This window comes from Oncorhynchus mykiss, chromosome 13, assembly GCF_057628025.1.
Source record: "Oncorhynchus mykiss isolate SJ-2025 chromosome 13, ASM5762802v1, whole genome shotgun sequence".
In the NCBI taxonomy this organism is placed as follows: Eukaryota; Metazoa; Chordata; class Actinopteri; order Salmoniformes; family Salmonidae; genus Oncorhynchus; species Oncorhynchus mykiss.
In genome coordinates, this window is record NC_143034.1 from 41461963 (window position 1) to 41487143 (window position 25181).

Sequence of the window (25181 nt, forward strand, 5' to 3'; positions counted from 1 at the left end):
ATACATTTACAAATGTACAATTTGTGACATATTGCAGGAATTTCATTTCTTAACATAACATACAAAATGGATGATGGACATTACAAATTAATACATACCATATGAAACGTAACATATCATACTAGAAGTAGTGTCTCGGTTTTACTTACAGAATAATACGAAATGATCTGACACAAGGTTGCAATGGCACAGCTATAAAAATGAGTTTCTATTTCGGCTAACGACTGTTTCGGTTATTTACGCTTGTCTTCGATTCTATTCGTAAGCTGATACTTTCGCATCTGTTTCGGGTATGTTCGGGAGCTTTCGGCATGCTCGGTAACGGTCGTTGTGTTCAAATCTTCAGAACTACTTCTGGCCTGGATACTGAACTAAGAAAGGAACTGAAGAAAGAGGGAAACACAAAACAGTGGACGAGAGAAGGAGCCTGACAACGGAATGACGGTGCTGCAGGAACCTGTTCAGGTAACGAAGCAGTTTGCTATACCAAGAAGAAAACTGTTACATGCAGGACAAGAGGGATGTATTGTGGCTTGCACTGTTCCCTCCCTACCAGAAAGATCCACTACTGCTACACCGAGGCCTGAAAACAAATGTTTGGCCTAGCCAGCTAGCATTCCCCGAATAGTTGCTTCGTTGTCAAAATCGGGTCGTTGTCAAAAACTAGTGCCTGTTATTCAATATATAACGTTACTACACAGGGGGTACTCTTTCGAACTGCCACTGTCAGCCAGGTATCCGAAATTAGAGGGCGGTAGATGCCAGGTAACTTAACTGAAGTAGGTGCTCAGTCATTAGCCATATTTAGCTAACTATCTACGTTAACTCACTAACGTTAACGTTAGTTATGCAAGGTTTGTTTTGAATTATCTTGTTAATTTTAGCAAACTAGTTAGCTACTGGCAAACTCTATTAGATGGTTAGACTAACATAACTTGCTAACGTTAGCTAATTACTAACTTAAACTATGACAGTAAAGTGAGTTTTTCCAGATAACGTTATCTAAATGAAATAAGTTAGTTAGCTAAACGTTACAGCTGATCAGATTGATGTTTAACATTATTCCAATGTCGTTCTTTCTCTGCAGCATAACATTAGCTAACGCTAAAGTCGTTAAGCTAAGTTAGATACTAGTAAGTTCGCTAACATGTCATCCAAGGTGTAACAGTTATTTCAGGTTGTATAGTAAATGGTCATTTGACAGCTGAATTGAAAATATTGAAAACCACTGGCTAACATTAGTTCGCTAACTACTCAATGCTAGCTAGCTACATGGATAACTGCTGCCTGCATTGACATAGCGTTTGTTGAACATTTGATGCAGCTAACGTTAGCTGCCAGCTAACGTAACCTTAAATAATCAGATCTGACCTAGCCAAGTAACGTTACCGCAACTAACATAGTTAGTTACATTGCTAAGTTATCCTATGGCCATAGATGTTGGTATTGATTTCGAACGATGAAATAACGTTAGCTAAATGTTTGACACTTGCCACGAAAAACTGGATATCGCCAGAACTAGACATTTTTTCCCCCCCCACTAGCATTGCCTGCCAGTCGAATGTAGCTAGCATATGGTTGTTTGCTGTGTCAACATTTCATAGCCATCTAGCTAACAGCCAGCCATAATATGGAATAGTCTGCTATAATAAGCTGCAAGCTTTGTATTCAACGAATATTATCAACGCATGTGCTTATTGACTGATTAGGCCACCACCAGATCAGACAATCACAGTAGGCTGTGACAATATGTAGAGATGCAGATAGGGTAAATGGGAGACATGGCATTATGTGTTTGTTTGTCTCCCTGTGTCTAGGCTGCTGTTTGGCATGCACTAAACCACTATGCCTACCGAGATGCCGTGTTCCTGGCTGAGAGACTCTATGCTGAAGGTAATGAAATCTATCCATCTTGTCTTGAGAAGATCCTGTCCATGCTGCAGCACACCTGAGCACCTCCTGTTCCAGCTTACTGTGCTGACAACTGTACAGTTCCATCTGAATTCTTTAATCCATACAGAAACTTTTAGGTTTTGACATGATGGTGGCTTGTGGGGCCTGACTGAAACATGCAAAACAGGTTTTCAAAGACATTGTAATTTCTTATAGAATAGCCTGACGGCTGCTGTTGCTTTAATGTGGAACGCACAACACTGCAGTGGACTATTAGGCTATAGCGTAGACGTGAGTCGATCAAAATAACACATCAAGTATGAACATTCGTCACATGCCAAAAGGAATCTAATGCTGTCACACATGCCAAAAGGAGTCTGAAAATGTCAGAGCCAAATTAATAGCATTTATATGTATAACTCCTAGTCATCTGGGAATGAGATTGTGTGTGTCAGGGTATGTATCTGTATGTATGTTAATTTAAATTATGCATTATTTGGATGCATCTCTTATCCTCCTCACAGTGCATTCGGAGGAGGCCCTCTTTCTGTTAGCCACATGCTACTATCGTTCGGGAAAGGCCTACAAGGCATACCGCCTTCTCAAGGGGCACAGCTGCACAACGCCACAATGCAAATACCTCCTCGCCAAGTGCTGTGTAGAACTGAGCAAGTAAGGATGTTATTTTGTTTCTGATGTTTTAGACCTCATAGCTATGATATTGTGCATGCTTTGAATCCAGAGTGCCAACATATTATTTTCTTGGCCATGCTGCATACTGCAGCCAAATGGATTTAGGGTCTTGCTCTTCTGTCATGCAAGAATTGACTACAATATTTCCTCAAACAAGGATTAAAGAGGGCCAGTCTGAAGACAAGAGGCCTGGATAGCTCCCCTCTTTGAACCCAGTATGCTCACATCAGTGTTCCGGTCCTCTTCTTTTCCCAGGCTTGCAGAAGGAGAGCAGATCCTGACAGGGGGGGTCCTGAACAAACAGAAGAGCCAGGAGGACATCGTCACAGAGTTTGGAGACTCTGCCTGTTTCACATTATCCCTGTTGGGGCAAATCTATTGGTAGGATAACCATGTTCATTGGTTAACAATGTAAAGCATTGCCTGGGAATGTTGAGAGCTGATTGCTTGTGTGCTAGCAATCACATAGCAATACCTAATGTTTTACTATGCAACTGAGTGATAGACGTTGTACCCTAGTGAAGAGGGTTGGGCGTAGCAGTGCCTTGATTGTTTGTTGAGATGGACACGTTTATTGTATCCCGAAGAAAACTTTGTTTATTCAGCTTCCCATGGTGTTGCTAATGAATTGGAGAGGAGGCATGTCTGTTAATGATATTTGGATGTTACCGTGGCCAATTCAAATGGACTCTTTGAATGCAGCAAGGGGCTGCAGCAGCCTCCTAAGCAGAGGATGTGTCCCTTTCAACAGAGATACCGTATTTAGAACATGATGTAAGCTCAGCCAGTGGGCTAGAATGTCTGAGCATTTATCACTTAGTCATGAACATCCTGTTACAATTTAGACATGCATGAATCACAATCAAAATGCTGTTGTCTCAATTTCTTAAGTGTAACCATCTCAGAAATCAGACTCTAAACAACAACGTGGTATGCTGGTATATTTCACAGTGCTGTTGCATTATTACTGTGTGATGTCAAGAAAACCAATGTAGCAGATAAGCAAAAGTAATTGGTCTGGTATCTAACATGTGAAACTGTAATAGAACCATAAATGCCCAGTGAGTGGTTGCTTCCTCTTATACATTAGAATTGAGGTACAGAAACAAGCTAATCCTGGCAAAGATATTAGCTGGAATGTTCTAAATTAGATTAACGTGACCAGGTGCAATGTGTTTTGTTGTGTGATTGCACGTGCGTGCCTGTCACCCATATGCATCAGTCAATATCGAGAATCATTTTTCTCCTGTCTGTGCAGCAAAACGGATCGTCTGGCCAAAGGTTCAGAATGTTATCAGAAGAGCCTGAGTATGAATCCTTTCCTGTGGTCTCCCTTTGAGTCCCTCTGTCAGATCGGTGAGTCAGTCAATCAGCTAGGGTGGGAGGTAGTTTGTTATATAATGCATGTGAAGATGATAGAATATGTATTTGCATGAACAATAGAGTTTGATTCACTTGTCATAGTAAGACAAAACAAGGGAAATTTACATGGGTCCTAATCCCATGCATGATGGCAGAACCAAATATAATTCCCTGACCAGTGCTCAGGCTCAAATCCACTCTCTATTCCCTTCCCCTGTTCTTAAGCTGATTATATTACCCTGTATCTTTGTTGTCAGGCGATCGTCCGGACCCGGAGCAGATCTTCAGACTGACGTCCCTGCAGTGCTTCAGCGGTGGGAGTGGAGCCCCTTCCCTGCTCCCCATCAGTCCCGCCCACACGCCAAGCCACAACATGCCCCACCGCCAGGTGGACACAGTGCTCATGGAGACGCCCCAGGACACCTTAGTACGTCCCTTCGACTCTCCCTCCCTCAGTTCATTTAAACCCAGTATTCCTGTCATCCATGTTTTTCTACAGCCAGGTTTGGCTCTCTTTACAATGATGGCTTGCATTGCATTGGTACCAAGATGAGTATTTGATCTGGTGTTTGGTCAGGGGTTGGGACTGTGGAAGAATGTGATCTGTGAACACTCTGGGTGTAACGGTAAACCTATTCTTATGGGGACCTGTCAAATTTGGACACCTACTCATTCAAGGGTTTTTCTTTTATTTGTACTATTTTCAACATTGTAGAATAATAGTGAAGACATCAAACCATGAAATAACACATAAAATCATGTAGTAACCAAAAAATTGTTCAACAAATCAAAATAGATTTTGAGATTCTTCCACCCTTTGCCTTGATGACAGCATTGCACACTATTGGCATTCTCTCAGCCAGCTTCATGAGGTAGTCACCTGGAATGCATTTCAGTTATAAGTCAATCCAGAAAATTATGAACGTTGAAAGTTTCTCAGGTGCATTCGCAAAAACCATCAAGCTCTATGATGAAACTGACTCTCATGAGGACCACCACAGGAAAGGAAGACCCAGAGTTACCTCTTCTGCAGAGGATAAGTTCATTAGAGTTACCAGCCTCAGAAATTGCAGCCCAAACAAATGCTTCACATTTTCAAGTAACACATCTCAACATCAACTGTTCAGAGGAAACTGCGTGAATCAAGCCTTCATGGTTGAATTGCTGCAAAGAAACCACTACTGAAGGACACCAATAAAAAGAAGAGACTTGCTTGGACCAAGAAACACGAGCATAGGACATTAGATCGTTGGAAATCTGTCCTTTTGGTCTGATGAGTCCAAATTTGAGATTTTTGGTTCCAACTGCCATGTCTTTGTGAGATGCAGAGTAGGTGAATGGATGATCTCCGCTTGTGTGGTTCCCACCGTGAAGCATGGAAAAGGTGTGGGGGTGCTTTGCTGATGACACTGTCAGTGATTTTAGAATTCAAGGCCCACTTAACCAGCATGGCAACCACAGCATTCTGCAGCGATACGCATAGTGGGACTATCATTTCTTTTCAACAGGACAATGACTCAAAACACACCATCAGGCTGTGTAAGGGCAATTTGACCAAGAAGGAGAGTGATGGAGTGCTGCATCAGATGACCTTGCCCCCATAATCACCTGACCTCAACCCAATTGGGATGAGTTGGACCGCACAGTGAAGGAAAAGCAGCCAACAAGTGCTCAGCATATGTGGGAACTGCTTCAAGACTTTTGTTAAAGCATTCCAGTCGAAGCTGGTTGAGAGAATGTCAAGAGTGTGCAAAGCTGTCAACAAGGCAAAGGGTGACTAGTTTGAAGAATCTAAAATATACACTGCTCAAAAAAATAAAGGGAACACTTAAACAACACAATGTAACTCCAAGTCAATCACACTTCTGTGAAATCAAACTGTCCACTTAGGAAGCAACACTGATTGACAATACATTTCACATGCTGTTGTGCAAATGGAATAGACAACAGGTGGAAATTATAGGCAATTAGCAAGACACCCCCAATAAAGGAGTGGTTCTGCAGGGGGTATCCACAGACCACTTCTCAGTTCCTATGCTTCCTGGCTGATGTTTTGGTCACTTTTTGAATGCTGGCGGTGCTTTCACTCTAGTGGTAGCATGAGACGGAGTCTACAACCCACACAAGTGGCTCAGGTAGTGCAGCTCATCCAGGATGGCACATCAATGCGAGCTGTGGCAAGAAGGTTTGCTGTGTCTGTCAGCGTAGTGTCCAGAGCATGGAGGCGCTACCAGGAGACAAGCCAGTACATCAGGAGACGTGGAGGAGGCCGTAGGAGGGCAACAACCCAGCAGCAGGACCGCTACCTCCACCTTTGTCCAGAGCCCTGCAAAATGACCTCCAGCAGGCCACAAATGTGCATGTGTCTGCTCAAACGGTCAGAAACAGACTCCATGAGGGTGGTATGAGGGCCCGACATCTACAGGTGGGGGTTGTGCTTACAGCCCAACACCGTGCAGGACGTTTGGCATTTGCCAGAGAACACCAAGATTGGCAAATTCTCCACTGGTGCCCTGTGCTCTTCACAGATGAAAGCAGGTTCACACTGAGCACGTGACAGACGTGACAGAGTCTGGAGACGCCGTGGAGAACGTTCTGCTGCCTGCAACATCCTCCAGCATGACCGGTTTGGCGGTGGGTCAGTCATGGTGTGGGGTGGCATTTCTTTGGGGGGCCGCACAGCCCTCCATGTGCTCGCCAGAGGTAGCCTGACTGCCATTAGGTACCGAGATGAGATCCTCAGACCCCTTGTGAGACCATATGATGGTGGGGTTGGCCTTGTGTTCCTCCTAATGCAAGACAGTGCTAGACCTCATGTGGCTGGAGTGTGTCAGCAGTTCCTGCAAGAGGAAGGCATTGATGCTATGGACTGGCCGCCCATTCCCCAGACCTGAATCCAATTGAGCGCATCTGGGACATCATGTCTCGCTCCATCCACCAACGCCACGTTGCACCACAGACTGTCCAGGATTTGGCGGATGCTTTAGTCCAGGTCTGGGAGAAGATCCCTCAGGAGACCATCCGCCACCTCATCAGGAGCATGCCCAGGTGTTGTAGGGAGGTCATACAGGCACGTGGAGGCCACACACACACTACTGAGCCTCATTTTGACTTGTTTTAAGGACATTACATCAAAGTTGGATCAGCCTGTAGTGTGGTTTTCCACTTTAATTTTGAGTGTGACTCCAAATCCAGACCTCCATGGGTTGATAAATTTGATTTACATTGATAATTTCTGTGTGATTTTGTTGTCAGCACATTCAACTATGTAAAGAAAAAAGTATTTAATAAGAATATTTCATTCATTCAGATCTAGGATGTGTTATTTTAGTGTTCCCTTTTATTTTTTTGAGCAGTGTATTTTGATTTGTTGAACACGTTTTTGTTACTACATGATTCAATATGTGTTATTTCATGGTTTTGATGTTTTTATTATTATTTTACAATGTCTCCTGATGTTTAAGCATTGTTGTGGACCTCCAATTCTTATTTGTAGTGTGTGTGTGTGTGTGTGTGTGTGTGTTTTTCTCCAATTTCGATCTTGTCTTGTCGCTGCAACTCCCCAACGGGCTCGGGAGGCAAAGGTCGAGTCGTGTCTTCCGCCCGCTTAACCCGGAAGCCAGCCACACCAATGTGTCGGAGGAAACTCCGCTCACCTGAGGACCGAGGTCAGCCAGCAGGCGCCTGGCCTGCCACAAGGAATCGCTAGAGCGCGATGAGCCAATTAAATCCCCCCCCCCCCAATAACCTGTCTAACCAAATGTGCACAGAAGAACTGACAACCCTTGTCTCGTTCCCTTTCCCTCCCCTGTAGGAATTAAACAGACTGAACCTGGAGTCTTCCAACTCCAAGTACTCGTCTCTGAACACAGACTCCGCCATGTCCTACATCGACTCGTCCGTCATCTCCCCGGACACCGTAGGGACTCTGGGGACAGGCGGCTCCCTGCTATCCAAACAAGTGCATAACAAACCCAAGAGTGGGCGCAGTCTACTGGGAGGACCGGCAGCACTCAGCCCCCTCACACCCAGGTACCGGTGGTCTCACCCTGTACACTCACATATGATATGTTTTTTCTCAGTAGAGGCTCTATTACTTGTGTTGGGCTGTTTTTATCATAAGTGGATAGATGACGCATGCCTGTGTGGCACAGTATTTTGAGTGTGGCGTGTATTCCCTTTGTGTTGAGGCACTCCCACGTGTTTCCTTCTTCGACTATGTTTAGTGTGTCATTATGTAGGGTGCTTTGATGAAATTTCACTTATGATATAAAATACATTTTACCAAGACAAATATGATTCTTAATGTTCTAAGTCTTTCAGTGGGGTCTTTCAGTTTGCCTTCATTCTCACAGCATCCAGCCTAGCTGACGCAATGCTATTTTCTTGACCACTTATCTGGCCTCCATTGATTTTAGTCACCTTCATTTTGGCCAACCTACAAGGGTGAAAACTCCAATAACTTTTTGGAATGGATTATGATAGAGACATGCGTTTTGCAGCATTAGTTTTCTTAGATGAGTACATGCCCAATTAATGTTATTTTACCCATTGGTCAAAATATGCGTTTTTAATCGGACACCCTACATTATAGAGGCATATGCACTGGCACTCTCCTCAGAACATTATTCTATTATCAGCGATCACTCAGCTAGTAATTTGTCCATGGCTTTGAAAATTGTAGTCAAGTAACATTATCTAGGCTATAATTTGACATTGTGCACCTGGCTGCTGTACATACTGGTCTCTCATTTACTCATCATCCAGCTCCATTGTCCACTAGTCTGTAATTAGGGAGACTGTAATGATAACTGGCTTCAGAGGACTTCATGATTACTGCTTTCCAGCCTTTGTCCTCTACGACGGCTTTGTTCTGTGTGGTCTTTTCTACCTGTTACAGGCTTCTCTGGTACTGTAACTGGATGTAAATGGCGTCCATGGGGACTTCTGGATGATGGGCTAAATTAGACAGAGCTGAATAAGTCAACAATGTATATTTTTATACTGAGAATCCATTTGATCTTATTCCCAGTTTTGGAATCTTGCCCCTGGAGCCCAGCCCAGGGGAACCCTTGTATCTTCAGAACTACTCTCACAGTGGCTCGGGGATGGAGCCGCCCCCTCCCGGAGTCCCACCAAAGAAGGTATGCACGCGTCATCGCTATAATGAAGAAGACAACTGTTATGTGGCTCTCCTATTTGGAGTGTTGATCGAAGAGCAACCTACTGTGTATAAAAATGGATCTATGCAATCTGAATAGAAAACATTTCAACTTCAGAGGAGATTCCTTTTCATTTCAGTGATGGATTGAACAATGAAGGCGGTCAGATGTTTTGTTGCACATTTTTTTTTAACAGTTTGTTCCCACTTCTCTCTTCAGTCTGTAGCGAGAATCAGTCAGGTGGGGACGAAGTCAGTGTTTGCACAGAGTGGTAACAGCAGGGAGGTCATCCCTATCCCCTTCAACCAGACTCAGACCACTGCCCCCCCACAGACCAGGTATGTGCTCATTACAAGGCCCATATGGACCCATGTTTACGGTATGGAAATGCAGAGATGTTGCCAAAAAGGATGGCTGTACTCACAATACTGGTTCATTTTCAGTGAGAATTCATGCAAGGTGAAATTGTGTAAATGTTATGAAATTGTGATCCATACTTGTTTTAAGTCTTGTGCTTTAAACGTGAAATGTCACTCATGGCGTTAGTGTTCTCTGTGCTTATGGTTGTCTAAGTATGAAGACCTGATGACCATTGTTCTGCTGTTTTTCTGTGCCTACTGTAGTACTACGCCTCAAGTGCTGAGCCCCACCATCGCTGCTCCCCCCAACGTGCAGCCCAGACGGAGCTCCAGACTCTTCACCAGTGCCAGCTCTACTGCCAAGGTAACGTAGCAAAGACTCCTTTGGGAATTTGCCATTTTTTTTTACATTTCAAAATGCATCATGATGATCTGACAAGTGCCACTTTCCAATATCTTGAAAACTTGACTGCTGATATTCAAAACATTATGGTATTATCAACAGTGGACTAATGAAACAAATACCAAAATATAGTTTGAGTGGATTTTTCCTTTAAACAAATAACCAAATACTGGGATTGAGATGAACAGTTGGATTTGTGGTGCATCTTTTTAACCAGGAAAACAAAAACATTAGTTCGCTCTCAAGTCTAGCATTTAAGTAGTGTAATGATATTTATGAGCAGAGATTGCAGTTATGTATTATTTTGTTCTATATAGAATAGAGTTTGGCACAAAACAGACTGGCGCTGTGCTGGTGAGATACTTGACAAAGATGTTATTTTTTCCTTGTACTCTGTTAGTACTAAATGTCAAAAGCGAGGGGGGCAGACATGTATTTGACCTTAGCAGAGGTCTTTGAGATGCTAAACACAAACAAACATGCATTCCTCAACAGGAGAACAGCAAGAAGCTGAAAATGAAGTTCCCCACCAAAATCCCCAACCGGAAGACCAAGTCAAAAACGGGCAAGGGAGGCATCACCCCATCCAACCTGAACGAGAGCATTGAGATCCTCAAGCTGGACTCGTCCATGACAGAGGGGAAAGTCAGTATGGGCACTCCTCAGTTCCAGGCCTTCAGTCTGCAGAAGGCTGCTGCAGGTGAGTTGGGACACTGTTAGGATGAATTCAATGATTCTCCTTTACCTGACCATATCAAGATGTTGAGCTGAGATGTAGGGATACACTGCCATTAAATAAATTATGTCAAAGTAATGCAGTAGTTTTGACTTTTTTTGAGTTTCTGTTATAATTGTAATACATTTCTATAGTCTTAGCCACCTTGTCATACTTTAGCTATGACAAACACAATGGAACAATGTCCTTACAAAGATGCCATCACAAGTCCATCTCCAACCCCTCTTTCCCCTGTGTTCCAGATGGCCTGATGTCGCTGATGCGAGACATCGGCCGGGGGTACCTGGCCCTCTGCTCTTACAACTGTAAAGAGGCCATCAGCATCCTGAGCCAGCTACCCTCCCATCACTACAACACAGGGTGGGTCCTGGGACAGATCGGCAGGGCCCACTTTGAGCTGGCCGAATACATGCAGGTAAGGCTAGGTTCACCTTTTCAAATCAAATCACATTTTATTTGTCACATGCGCCGAATACAACAACCTTACAGTGAAATGCTTACTTGCAAGTTAAGAAAAAGTGTTCAATTAAAAAAAAAAATATATATATATATATATATATATATAAGTAACAAATAATTAAACAGCAGCAGTAAAATAACAATAGCGAGGCTATATGCAGCGGGTACCGGTACAGAGTCAATGTGCGGGGGCACCAGTTAGTCGAGGTAATATGTACATGTAGGTAGAGTTAGTGACTATGCATAGATAATAAGAGAGAGCAGCAGCAGTGTAAAAGAGGGGTCTGGGTAGCCCTTTGATTAGCTGTTCAGGAGTCTTATGGCTTGGGGGTAGAAGCTGTCAATAAGCCTTTCTTAGTCCTGTATTGACGCTTTGCCTCTTTGATGTTTCGTTGTAGGGCATAGCGGGATTTCTTATAAGCTTCCGGGTTAGCGTCCCACTTCTTGAAAGCGGAAGCTCTACCCGTTAGCTCAGTGTGGATGTTTCCCTTTAATCCATGGCATTTTGGTGGGGTACAGTTACTGTGAGGACGATGTCATCGATGCATTGACTGATCTGGTGTACTCTTCAATGCCATCGGAAAATCCCAGAACATATTCCAGTCTGTGCTAGCAAAACAGTTCTGTAGCTTAGCATCTGCTTCATCTGACCACTTTCTTATTGCCCGAGTCACTGGTGCTTCCTGCTTTAGTTTTTGCTTGTAAGCAGGAATCAGGAGGATAGAATTATGGTCAGATTTGTCAAGTGGGGGGCAAGGGAGAGTGTCTCTGTGTGTGGAGTAAAGGTGGTGTAGAGTTATAAAAATAAATCCCCTCTGGTTGCACATTTAACATGCTGGTAGAAATGAGGCAAAACGGATTTAAGTTTCCCTGCATTAAAGTCCCTGGCCACTAGGAGCGCCGTCTCTGGATGAACGTTTTCCTGTTTGCTTATGGCTGGATACAGCTCATTGAGTGTGGTTTTAGTGCCAGCATTGGCTTGTGGTGGTATATAGACAGCTATGAAAAATACAGATGAAAACTCTCTTGATAAATAGTGTGGTCTACAGCTTATGAGATGCTCTACCTCAGGCGAGCAAAACCTCGAGACTTCCTTAGATTTCGTGCACCAGCTGTTTACAAATATACATAGACTGCCACCCCTATTTTACCAGAGGCCGCTGTTCTATCCTGCCGAAAAAGCTTAAAACCCACCCGCTGTATGTTATTTATGTCATTGTTCAGCCACTACTCGGTGAAACATAAGATATTAATTTTTAATGTCCCGTTGGTAGGATATACGTGATTGTAGTTCGTCTATTTTATTATCGATTGATTGTACGTTGGCTAATAGGACTGATGGTAAAGGTAGATTACCCTCTCGGCGACGGATCCTTACAAGGCACCCGGACCTTCGTCCTTGATACCTCCGTCTCTTTCTCCTGCAAATGACTGGGACGAGGGCTTTGTCGGGCGTCTGAAGTAAATCCTTCCCGTCCAACTCGTTGAAGAAAAAATATTCCTCCAGTACGGGGTGAGTAATCGCTGTCCTGATATCTAGAATCTCTTTTCGGTCATAAGACACGGTGGCAAAAACATTATGTACAAAATAACTTACAAATGACGCAAAAAAAACATGCACAATTGGCTACGGGATCGTAAAACGGCAGCCATCTCCTTCGGCGCCATTCTTATTATACCTAAAAACGGATTGTGGGCATCTGAAGCTAGATGTCCTCCTGTCCTTACTACAGGGTTAAGATTGTCAATTGGATGCAAAGAGTGGTCGATGGCTGTGTATGGTGGCTTTTGCCACTTCTCAATGGCTCAATTAGAAACTTCTCACTCTTTGCCTCCTTTCCCCTTCCTGCAGGCGGAGAGGATCTTCTCGGAGGTGCGGCGCATCGAGAGCTACCGGGTGGAGGGCATGGAAATTTACTCCACCACCCTGTGGCACTTGCAGAAGGACGTGGCCCTGTCGGCGTTGTCCAAAGACCTCACCGACATGGACAAGAATTCACCAGAGGTACATAGTTAACTAACACACTGGGACAAACCGTTGCATGTACCGTATCCACATGTCTAGTCCTGGACTAAAAAGTACGTTCAATTGAGACTTTTCCATTGGGAAATGCTAACAAGTGATTCTAATTTTGTTCCTTTTGCTCCTATTTCTATCATTACTCATACCCTTTTCTCTCCTTATATTCCCTCCCTCCTCCCCAACACTCTCTCTCTTTTTGTTTTAGGCATGGTGCGTGGCTGGTAACTGTTTCAGTCTGCAGAGGGAGCATGACATAGCCATTAAGTTCTTCCAGCGTGCCATCCAGGTGAACCCGGGCTTTGCCTATGCCTACACGCTGCTAGGCCATGAGTTTGTCCTCACGGAGGAGCTGGAGAAGGCTCTGGCCTGCTTCCGTAACGCCATCAGAGTCAACACACGCCATTACAATGCCTGGTGAGTTAGTGGACAACCTTGGAGTGATAGTGGATGTGACAAAATCTGAATTACAATCGTAATAGATGAAAATTCTCTTATGTTTATTATATTACCATACTATGTTATTTTATTAATCATAATCAGTCGACCTCTAATAGTTAGTCAAGAACACTCTAGATAACATGTAATCAGCTCTGCTACGTCGAGTAAAATGGTCAGTGAGGTGTGCTTAGGTGCTTGGTTGGTACAAGCATGCATTGGCAGGCAAGGTGCAGAAGGACGAGGGCACAATTCCCCATTGTTTAGCTGAAAAAGTTTGAGAGTGTTTATCTAATGTTCCTTCGTTAGATTTTATCTTGCTCTGGCTAGCAGTAGTTGTTCTTGTTGATGTGCATAACTGAGGTAGAGAGAGCCTACCTTTTCATGGTTGTTTGATCAATAAAAATGTAAAGTTCCCAAATGCCACGTTATGACCGTGATGTTTTACATATTTGCAGAAATCCATTCAGGTGTATTTTGTGGCTTTTGGCGACTGTGTTCTAATGATCTAAAATTGCTCTGTTACAACTGCCTGTAAACACAGTCCAGTTCAAAGTGAAGGATTGCAGGCCCATGTGGCAAATGGCTTGTTTGTATAAAGGTCTACTGTAGTTCTGATTGGCTATAGCGCACCGGTCTGTCTAAATGCACGGCCGCTTTCCCACTTTATATTGCTATATAATTTTCACAAATGCCTTTAGTATGCGTAATTCCCAAACATTCTAATAATTTATTGTCAGAATAGTTTTTTTTAAGTGTCATTTTTCCTGGTGTGTATATGAACAGATTTGTATAAGATTTCATATTGCTAAAATGCTGTAAGTTCCACTTTAAATGCAACACTGTTTCACACACTCTCCTTCCGTGGCCTCCAACTGCTCTTAAATACAAGTAGAACTAAATGCATGCTCGTCAACCGAACGCTGCCCGCACCTGCCCGCCCATCCAGCATCACTACTCTGGACGGTTCTGACTTAGAATATGTGGACAACTACAAATGCCTAGGTGTCTGGTTAGACTGTAAACTCTCCTTCCAGACTCACATTAAGCATCTCCAATCCAAAATTAAATCTAGAATTGGCTTCCTATTTCGCAACAAAGCATCCTTACCCTCGTAAAACTGACTATCCTGCCGATCCTTGACTTTGGCGATGTCATTTACAAAATGGCCTCCAACACTCTACTCAGCAAATTGGATGCAGTCTATCACAGTGCCATCCGTTTTGTCACCAAAGCCCCATATACTACCCACCACTGTGACCTGTATGCTCTCGTTGGCTGGCCCTCGCTACATATTCGTCGCCAAACCCACTGGCTCCAGGTCATCTATACATCTTTGCTAGGTAAAGCCCTGCCTTATCTCAGCTCACTGCTGGTCACCATAGCAGCATCCACCCATAGCACACGCTCCAGCAGGTATATTTCACTGGTCAACCCCAATGCCAATACCGCCTTTGGCCGTCTTTCCTTCCAGTTCTCTGCTGCCAATGACTGGAACGAATTGCAAAAATCACTTAGCTGGAGACTCCAGCTATCTCCTTCTCTAACTTTAAGCACCAGCTGTCAGAGCAGCTCACAGATCACTGCACCTGTACATAGCCCATTTCTAAATAGCCCATCCCCATACTGTTACTTATTTTATTATTTTGCTCCTTTGCACCCCAGTATCTCTACTTGCACATTCATCTTCTGCACACATATCACTCTTGTGTTTTAATTGCTAAATTATAATTATTTTGCCACTATGGCCTATTTGTTGCCTTACCTCCCTTGCACACACTGTACAGTGCCTTGCGAAAGTATTCGGCCCCCTTGAACTTTGCGACCTTTTGCCACATTTCAGGCTTCAAACATAAAGATATAAAACTGTATTTTTTTGTGAAGAATCAACAACAAGTGGGACACAATCATGAAGTGGAACGACATTTATTGGATATTTCAAACTTTTTTAACAAATCAAAAACTGAAAAATTGGGCGTGCAAAATTATTCAGCCCCTTTACTTTCAGTGCAGCAAACTCTCTCCAGAAATTCAGTGAGGATCTCTGAATGATCCAATGTTGACCTAAATGACTAATGATGATAAATACAATCCACCTGTGTGTAATCAAGTCTCCGTATAAATGCACCTGCACTGTGATAGTCTCAGAGGTCCGTTAAAAGCGCAGAGAGCATCATGAAGAACAAGGAACACACCAGGCAGGTCCGAGATACTGTTGTGAAGAAGTTTAAAGCCGGATTTGGATACAAACAGATTTCCCAAGCTTTAAACATCCCAAGGAGCACTGTGCAAGCGATAATATTAAAATGGAAGGAGTATCAGACCACTGCAAATCTACCAAGACCTGGCCGTCCCTCTAAACTTTCAGCTCATACAAGGAGAAGACTGATCAGAGATGCAGCCAAGAGGCCCATGATCACTCTGGATGAACTGCAGAGATCTACAGCTGAGGTGGGAGACTCTGTCCATAGGACAACAATCAGTTGTATATTGCACAAATCTGGCCTTTATGGAAGAGTGGCAAGAAGAAAGCCATTTCTTAAAGATATCCATAAAAAGTGTTGGTTAAAGTTTGCCACAAGCCACCTGGGAGACACACCAAACATGTGGAAGAAGGTGCTCTGGTCAGATGAAACAAAAATTGAACCTTTTGGCAACAATGCAAAACGTTATGTTTGGCGTAAAAGCAACACAGCTGAACACACCATAACCCACTGTCAAATATGGTGGTGGCAGCATCATGGTTTGGGCCTGATTTTCTTCAGCAGGGACAGGGAAGATGGTTAAAATTGATGGGAAGATGGATGGAGCCAAATACAGGACCATTCTGGAAGAAAACCTGATGGAGTCTGCAAAAGACCTGAGACTGGGACGGAGATTTGTCTTCCTACAAGACAATGATCCAAAACATAAAGCAAAATCTACAATGGAATGGTTCAAAATTAAACATATCCAGGTGTTAGAATGGCCAAGTCAAAGTCCAGACCTGAATCCAATCGAGAATCTGTGGAAAGAACTGAACTGCTGTTCACAAATGCTCTCCATCCAACCTCACTGAGCTCGAGCTGTTTTGCAAGGAGGAATGGGAAAAAATGTCAGTCTCTCGATGTGCAAAACTGATAGAGACATACCCCAAGCGACTTACAGCAGTAATCGCAGCAAAAGGTGGCGCTACAAAGTATTAACTTAAGGGGGCTGAATAATTTTGCACGCACAATTTTTGATCTGTTAAAAAAGTTTGAAATATCCAATAAATGTCGTTCCACTTCATGATTGTGTCCCACTTGTTGTTGATTCTTCACAAAAAAATACAGTTTTATATCTTTGTTTGAAGCCTGAAATGTGGCAAAAGGTCTCAAAGTTCAAGGGGGCCGAATACTTTCGCAAGGCACTGTACATAGAAAAAAAGTCTATTGTGTTATTGACTGTATGTTTTGTTTATTCCATGTGTAACTCCTGTTTGTGTCGAACTGCTTTGCTTTATGTTGGCCAGGTCGCAGTTGTAAATGAGAACTTGTTCTCAACTACCCTACCTGGTTAAATAAATAAACACAAGTTATTTTCAAAGAGTTGGCTAACAGCAAGTGCGCTGCAATTAATAGTTCCACTCACCAGAGAATGATTATTTGAAACTTAACTTGTTTTAAGTTATTCTTGAAAAGGGAGAAGCTAACAAATGAACAACAACATCCTCTTATATAACACCTGCTGCAGCCGCTGCAAACTAGACAACAAAAGCTAGCTATCTAGACCGTGGGAAATCTACTGCTTGCTATTGCTGTTGGCCTTTCTATGTTTTTGTAAAAACGGGCCCACCTCATTAAGTCAATGTGATTGGTTGATTTTACTGTCACTCCAAATTTTGCCCTATTACAGTTGAATGGCAGATGCATTTATCTAGCTTCTGATGGCCTAGCCAATGGCTGACTAAGTTAGCTACATTTATCTCCTCAGAGACCAGCAAAGAAAAATCCTGGTTGGATCTTTTTTTTTCTCGGCAGCGTTAACCCTTTTCTTTACAACAAAAACTGAAGCGATTAAATCAGAACACTGAAAATATTATTATAATTATTTTATTAATCCTTAGCCTTCTCTGAAGGTGTAGAAGGCCCGTTGTTCCCCACTGTGTTTGGGTTAGTAATAATTTGTAGTGGCTCTATTTTTCCTCAGCATGCATTTTTTCACTATTCTGAATGTCTAAAGAATCCATATGTTCTGAAATATGTACCCTGAAATACTGGACATTTTGACCTCTGGTGATGATTTGACAATTACAATCATGGTCTTGAATTAGACTCACATTTTTTTCTGGTCTTGACTCTGTCTCGAACCCCCTCTGGTCTTGACTCGGACTCGATCCGGTCTTGAACTGGTCGCGCTTTAGGTATTCCCGAACACAACACTGTATTACCTTAATCTAAAGTCTCTAAGGAATTAAAGCTAAAACCTCATATTTTGATGAAATTGAATAATTTATGATTATGGGAGACACTTACTTCACCTTTTTTATTTTGTTTTCTCTTCGTCCCTCCATCTCCAGGTATGGCTTGGGGATGATCTACTATAAGCAGGAGAAATTCAACCTGGCAGAGATTCACTTCAAGAAGGCACTTAGCATCAACCCTCAGAGCTCTGTGCTCCTCTGCCACATCGGAGTGGTGAGTGGCCCGCTACACTGTCTCTTTCAGCTCACACAGTCAGCTCACTTACAAAAATACTTTAGAAATCATATGTATTATTATTATTGTTACTATTTTCAAAGCCTGTAGTGTTTTACATTTGGTACTTGAGTCATATTTCCAATGTTCTTTATGGCACACTATCTTGCTCCATGTTGCCTGTTTCCACACAGGTTCAGCATGCACTGAAGAAGTCTGACCATGCTTTGGAAACCCTGAATAGAGCGATCAACATAGACCCCAAGAACCCTCTATGCAAATTCCACAGGGCTTCCATCCTCTTCGCTAATGAAAAGTACAAGGTAGGTCCATATGGCATTTCACAAGCGAACACTGACTAACCTACTTTTCAGCACAATTCCTCTTCTTTCATATTAATATCATTATTCACTGCATTTTCTACTGGTTAAGTCTAAGAAAAGTGTTTTTGTGTGTTCCCTTTTCAGGCGGCTCTACAAGAGCTTGAAGAGCTGAAACAAATAGTGCCCAAAGAGTCCCTTGTTTACTTTTTAATAGGAAAGGTAAGCAAACGTAAACTTTATTTTCTTTGTGGGGATTACGAGGAAAGGAGTCGACTATAAGTGAAGAATTTACTGTCACTTTGATATTCATACTCAATAATAGACCACTTTACACTCACCTCTCAAATATCATACGTCTGACTTTGTGCAATGCACTAAATAGCTATGAGATGTTTATGACATCAAATGTTATGTCACATGCGCCGAATACAACAGGTATTACTGTGAAATGCTTACTTGCAAGCCCTTAACCAAACAATGCAGAGTTTTAAAAAAGTAAGTCATGTGTGGTAACACAATAACAATAACGAGGCTATATACAAGGGGTACCGGTACCGAGTCTATGTGTATGGGTAAGTTGAGACAGTTTACGAATGTATTCATATGGATGGTGTGTCCTGCTCTAATCATGCTTTCCTCCCTATTGCTCCCCCCAGGTGTATAAGAAGCTGGGCCAGACACACTTGGCATTGATGAACTTCTCCTGGGCCATGGACCTGGATCCCAAAGGAGCCAACAATCAGATCAAAGAGGCCATAGACAAGAGGTACCTCCCTGATGACGAGGAGCCTGTCACTGAGGACTACCCCTATGACTCAGGTACAACCACTGTGACTGCCATGACAGACTGATGCAAAGTTATGACCATTTAGTTCCCTGTTAATGACAGCAATGACCTGTACATTTGTTATGCGCTACATGATCATTTATGAATGCAAAGTATTTGACAGCCTTAAAATTAAACATTGAGTACTAGTATTAAGTCATTTTGAGTTAATATTCTTCCGAATTTGAATAGTATATGTGAAACACTCCAGAAAGGTGTGGCCTACCACTAAAGTGCATATTTTAGGGCGAGAATGCCAATATGGTCAGGCTTCTCTGTCTGTTACTTCAAGAAGGAAGCTGAAAAGTCACTCAGGAGCCATGCTTTGACCTCTGGCCTCCACCTTGTCCCCAGCAGCTGAGGTGGAGGAGTCGCAGGAGAGCAGTATGACCGACGCAGACGACACGCAGCTCCACACCGCTGAGAGCGATGAGGTCCTGTAACCCCCCCCCCCCCCCAGACCCTACCCCTTCACACAGACCCCTCCTTTGGACTTAAAAACCATGCCAACCTGGAGCCAACCTCTGGACTCCAGTATTAAAGAGGAAGAGGAAAAAAAGGAAAACAAACTGCTGCTAATACAGTACCTCCGATTGTTAAAAAAAAAAAAATAATAATCTGCTATTTCTTGGTTTTGTTTTCTTCTACCCCCAACTCCCACCATCCTCGTCCTTCTCCTGTCATGCCTTAGTCCTCACTGGCTTATCATTATCGTCAGGTCCCATGCAGCCATGTGTGGATGTTTTTATTTTTATTTTTTGGTTTGTTTTTCCTAGAATACCACATCAGCACCACATCGCCCCATCAGTGCTGATTTTGAATGTCCCCGCCCCTCATCATTGAAAGACATAATTTTCACTTTTAGGTTTGGAGCACTGCGTTCATGCCCACGGAAGAAAAATAAACAACATTCATGGACGTTCATGTCTTAATGTTTAGTTTTTTAAATGTTTTTTTTATCAGCTTTACCCTGAATAAACACTTGTGTTATAGCCTATAACTCTTTGGTTCCTCTCTGCTGATTGGTCCGTGAGTAAATGTATGGGAGAGGATTGAGGACAAGAACATTTCTCGCCTTTTCTCCGAGGCGTTGGGACGTCCAAGGTGTTCCAACCATGGCTATGGCCCGGCGAGTTTCATTGATCTAGCAATGACCGATGTCTCGATCACAGATAAATAAATATAAGAGACATATTTAACCATGTTTGTTTTAGAAGTGCCTCTCATTGACAACGATGTGAAAAGCCAGTGGTTCATCCAACCTGTCAACAAGATTCAATGTGCAGTTCTTTTGATGTGATTCATCATGAAATACTTCTAGAAACAAATGTGCTAAAATATGATAATCATCCACAGGTTTAGCCTGAGTGCCAGTCTGTTTGTGCCGTCATGCCAACTACTTGTCATTCATCGTCGTGCCAAACATGTTTGGCTTGACAATGACAGTAATGGAGTTGGAAAGAGCACAAACTGATCTGGGACAAGGCTAACACAGGTTGGTTCTCACTGACCACATTAATACAAGGTATGATGATTGGGATTAAATGCCCAGTTTCAATATTTGGATGCATGTGAGCCCCTAGAATTAATCACACAAATATCCAAACGTGTGTTTGGGGAATTTCACATTGATTCTGTGTATGTATACAATGTTTCTTGATGTGCTTCTTAACGTACAGTTGGGAAAGGCAAAAATCTCAATGCCACATTCAGAAATATTGCCCCATATCAAGGAGTTGAAATGCCTTTCCTAAAGTTCTGATCATTTTTTCTAAGGCATAGTGTATGGATACGTGTAACTTAATGTGTCCTCTGCACAGCCAGGTCAAAATATTATGTTCTCATTTTGCAAGTGCGTTGGGGTCTTAATTTAAAATGTGTTCAGTCTTTGGGGATAATGTCTGTTCATGTATATATGTGCTATTCATTTTAAGGATATTTGAAATTATAGAATAAACTACTTTAAACATGTGCTCTATTTGACTGCCTTGTACTCCCCCAAAATGTGAATGTCAGTAAATATAAGACTTATTGGCTGCATCTGCCTTTACAAAGACCTGATAAGACAATGTATCTTAGTAGATGCTGATCAGATTGGCTAATGATTGGGGGACTGAACAACAGTTTATAGCCTAGTTAAAATGTGAAGTATGGATTTCTATCACAAGTCTCATAATGAATTGCATTGAGAACACTAATGATTAGTTCATGATTTATAAGTGGGGGAAACCTAGATTGTTTCCGGACAGGAGATGAAGCAAGATAACTCAGTGGTTCTGACGGCAGTGGGATGATATTTTCACAATTGAGGACCTGGAACAGAGAAGAACTGGGATGAGCATCTGCTGTGGAACCAGTGTATGTAGGTTAGAAAGGTTAGTCTTATCATGTAGAAGGACAGAAAGACCTCTGCGAGTGGGGCTAGTCATACAACCACATAGGCTAGCACCATTATCTCTGGATAATGCCATTTTAGTCCAGCAATGTAATATTACACTACAGCAGCCTGAAGAAAAGCCCCTTCAAATTACTGATTCAGTTGTGATCCAGCATCGGCTTGTCAACACATCTAACACCGTATTAGGTTACTTAAAAAGCTTCGACTGTTCTCAGTGGCTATTACTAGGTACAAATTATGCTCCGTTTAGCCAATTGATGGGTTGAAATTTGGAGACTAAATACAAAGTAATTTGTGGCAAATGATTTGGTGGAGACCGGGATCATTTGGTCAAATTGACGTTGAGTAATTGGCTAACTATTTAGTCTAACCAAATAATTTTATTTTAAAGTATTGCAGTTATTGAGCTTGTATATTAATGACGACAACAACTGGTAAACTTCCATTTATTTACTTTCAACAGGACGTCCATCCGTGCAGACTAGAAGATAAATAAACCAATCGCCATCGCTGCATAACCAAATTGACGAATCACAGGGCTAGGCAGGCGGGTAATTCCGGTTCAAGACTGGTTGAGTTGTGCAGGTAAGTGAACATGAAGTCTTGACTCTGTCATGTTAAAGCTCAGTTTATTTTAGGCAATTTTACAAAACGGATTATATTAGAAGATAAAATGAATAGAGATGGGATCGAGGTGTGTTATCTTGTATGTTATTGATTTATTTAATGATCCAGTTTGAAATGCAAAGGTAAAACTGCGAACGTTACTGTGGGGTTGCAGTCAACAGGCCAAATAGTGTATCTAGCTAACGTTAGCTAGCTATCGTACTTCGGGTGTCGTACAGTAGACACACTTGCAAGATTATATACACTATATAGTAAATAATAATTGTGATAACATTGTGAAACATTTACATAATTTCGCACAGTAAGTCACAGTGCGTGATATTGTGTATGGTTTGCTACGTTTATAAAGTAGTAATAGATTTTAGCGCAAGGATTGCTAGCAAGTTATGCTAGCCGCGCTAGCTAAGTTACTTAGAACAAGGGCCGTGGAGTTTGTTAGCCAGTTCGCTAGCTATTAGCTAGCCAACATAGTTGATTATGGGCTACAGCCCGTTTTCACAATAAAATCAGTCAAGCTAACAAGAGTATTGAGTCTGAAATCAATACAGTTTATTCTTAATTTAAAAGACTCTGGGAGATTGTGCTCTAGTCTAGTGTTACTGTAGCTGCACGTAAATGTTCACCAAAATTCAATAAGATAATTTGCAGAATAATTTTAGAATATGGCACAATGCCAGGTCATTCTATAAATATATTATGATTGTCATATAGACTCAGAACAAAAATAAATCAATGTTCTGTACAAATAGTGTTTTTAGACATTTGTAGTGCCATACCAAGTAGGCCTGTGTCAGTCAAATCATTTGAGGTATATTATTATATATTATTGATTTATAATGCAATTTGTCTGTGTGTACAGGTCCCTTGGACAAAGAACTGGAGGGATTACCTTGTGGAAGTTACAGTGCATTTGAAAAGTATTCAAACCCCTTAACTTTTTCCTCATTTTGTTACGTTTGTTACGCCTTGTTCTAAAATGTATTAAATCATTTCCCCCCTCAACCTACACCCAATACCCCATAATGACAAAGCTAAAACAGGTTTTTAGAAATGTTTGCAAATGTATAAAAATACAAAAAAAATTACAAAAAATAGAGTTTCTAAAAAATGTTTTTGCTTTGCCATTATGTAGTATTGTGTGTAGACTGAGTGGGTGGGGACGATTTAATACATTTTAGAATAAGGCTGTAATGCAACAAAATGTGGAAAAGGTGAAGGGGTTTGAATACTTTCTGAATGCACTGTACCTGGAATACACAGTGGATATTTTTCCCCTAAGGATGGATTTGGTGGGAGGTGAACTTTGCTATTGCAAGGTATGTATACACAACATGTGTTTCATGATACAGTATTGATTATGTGTCATCATCATGCATAGAGCTATTTCATGCATAGAGCTTGGTTTAATAACTTTGGACAGATAGCCAAATGTGCATTGTTCCATAAATGACTATGTTGACATTTCACTATAATCTGAAATGATGTATCACTATAATATTGTGTCACTGTCTGGCATAGCAACCTAAAGACTGCTACAGAAATATGGTGCTGGAGTCAGATGCTGACACAGGTGGAGGGGTGATTTAGCCAATATAGGGGGTGTTAACTCTACTAAAGACCACTAGATGGCAGAATAGCACATTAGTAGAGTGAACAGTTGCAGAACAGGTGGAATATCAATGGCGGTGATCATAAGGCAGGGGATATGACATCCTTATATAGATGTTGATTGTTGTTTGAAACCGTAAGTAGTTTTGCATTTGCCAAATGAAAGGAACGGAATTTGTAAGTAATATAGTGAAGGATTGTAAATTAGATTTTCCTAGAGGTCACAGGACCATCCTTTGCTTATATAGAGATCGCCAGCTTGTAGTCCTAAAAACTGGGAATGAGTTACCTTTGGTTCATTCAGCCATTCTTATGGGTTAAAGAATAAGGCTTTGGGATAAACACTGAAAATAAGGTCTGAGGTTAACACAGGCTTTAGGAGATCTTTGTTATATGAGATAATATCAGTCAGTTAACATGACCTTTATGAATTATGAAGCCTTTTTTATGCTTTTTAAAATGTATTATCGTAAATTCTTCAAAATTCACAAAAAGTGACGTTAGCTTATATAGATTCTCATAGACAAAAATGTATAAGATCTCCTAAGCCTACCACAGACCTAATTTTCTGGGTTTATCCAAAAACCCTACAAAACTCAGATTTTGTCCAATGAACCATGGCAGAGTTAGTGCCTACAAAGTGATGCCATAACTATTGCTCTCTATAGGCTACCCGTGTAACTGTGACCAATCTGTTACCTTCAGATCTGCACACAAAAATGGTACGGGGCCAGGGGAAGGTTTTTTTTGTTCCATATTGGGGTTTTATTGAGAAGGCAGGGGTGTATTCATTGTCTTGCAACATAAATTGTTTACTGTTTAAGAACCAAACGGAAGCAAAACAAACGGGGAGAGACCTACCTGATTTTTTCCAGAAGAAACTCTAGTTTTCGTTTGGAGCAAACAATTTCTGTTGCAAAAGATTTTGCAACAGAATCGGTCAGCTATGTTGCCCGTCTGTGCCCTCTGTTGCATTGCAGAAATGGTGTTGTGTTCTTCGGTTCCCCCTGGCTTTATTACATTATAATACAATACAATATACAACACCCATATATTTCCTCTATGGGGGGAATGGTACACACTCTTTTAATGACACTTAGATACAAGGTGATTTTCGAAACCATTTTCTCAAACTATTTTCCTAACCTTAACCTGCTACATTAATTATCCTAACCTGCTGTGTAAGTTCTCCTAACCTGCTATGAAAAAGTCACTT

The 25181-nt window shown here is 41.9% G+C and overlaps 2 protein-coding genes across 8 annotated transcripts in view; both read left to right on the plus strand.

Moving 5' to 3' along the window:
* The first annotated feature begins 222 nt into the window (after window positions 1-222).
* On the plus strand, window positions 223-21303 carry LOC110486136 (cell division cycle protein 27 homolog). Of its 4 annotated transcripts, none has more exons than XR_016485893.1 (20): window positions 223-465; window positions 1818-1893; window positions 2418-2565; window positions 2842-2967; window positions 3845-3942; window positions 4206-4375; window positions 7763-7980; window positions 8981-9092; window positions 9330-9448; window positions 9734-9833; window positions 10368-10572; window positions 10851-11023; window positions 12401-12580; window positions 12920-13072; window positions 13296-13504; window positions 18066-18183; window positions 18378-18506; window positions 18651-18725; window positions 19163-19325; window positions 19690-21303. XR_016485893.1 is itself a non-coding variant. In XM_036940771.2 (19 exons), exons 1-19 carry the CDS (start codon window positions 439-441, stop codon window positions 19773-19775), a joined length of 2508 nt encoding a protein of 835 aa, XP_036796666.1. In that variant the 5' UTR covers window positions 223-438; the 3' UTR covers window positions 19776-21303. The 4 variants fall into 4 exon arrangements, 2 of the variants coding, with proteins under 2 accessions (XP_036796666.1, XP_036796667.1); XR_016485894.1 differs by having other exon boundaries at window positions 19687-19943; XM_036940771.2 differs by lacking the exon at window positions 12401-12580 and having other exon boundaries at window positions 19687-21303.
* Window positions 21304-22304: 1001 nt separating this feature from the next.
* Window positions 22305-25181, plus strand: part of LOC110486139 (KAT8 regulatory NSL complex subunit 1) — a 79798-nt gene continuing 76921 nt past the window's right edge. For 2 of the 4 annotated variants that reach the window (XM_036940773.2, XM_036940775.2), the window contains exons 1-2: window positions 22305-22424; window positions 23217-23673. The gene's annotated coding sequence lies outside the window, so the exon portion shown is untranslated. Of the gene's footprint in view, window positions 22480-23216; window positions 23674-25181 lie in introns of all 4 variants that reach the window. The other 2 variants (XM_036940774.2, XM_090196209.1) reach the window with 2 other exon arrangements.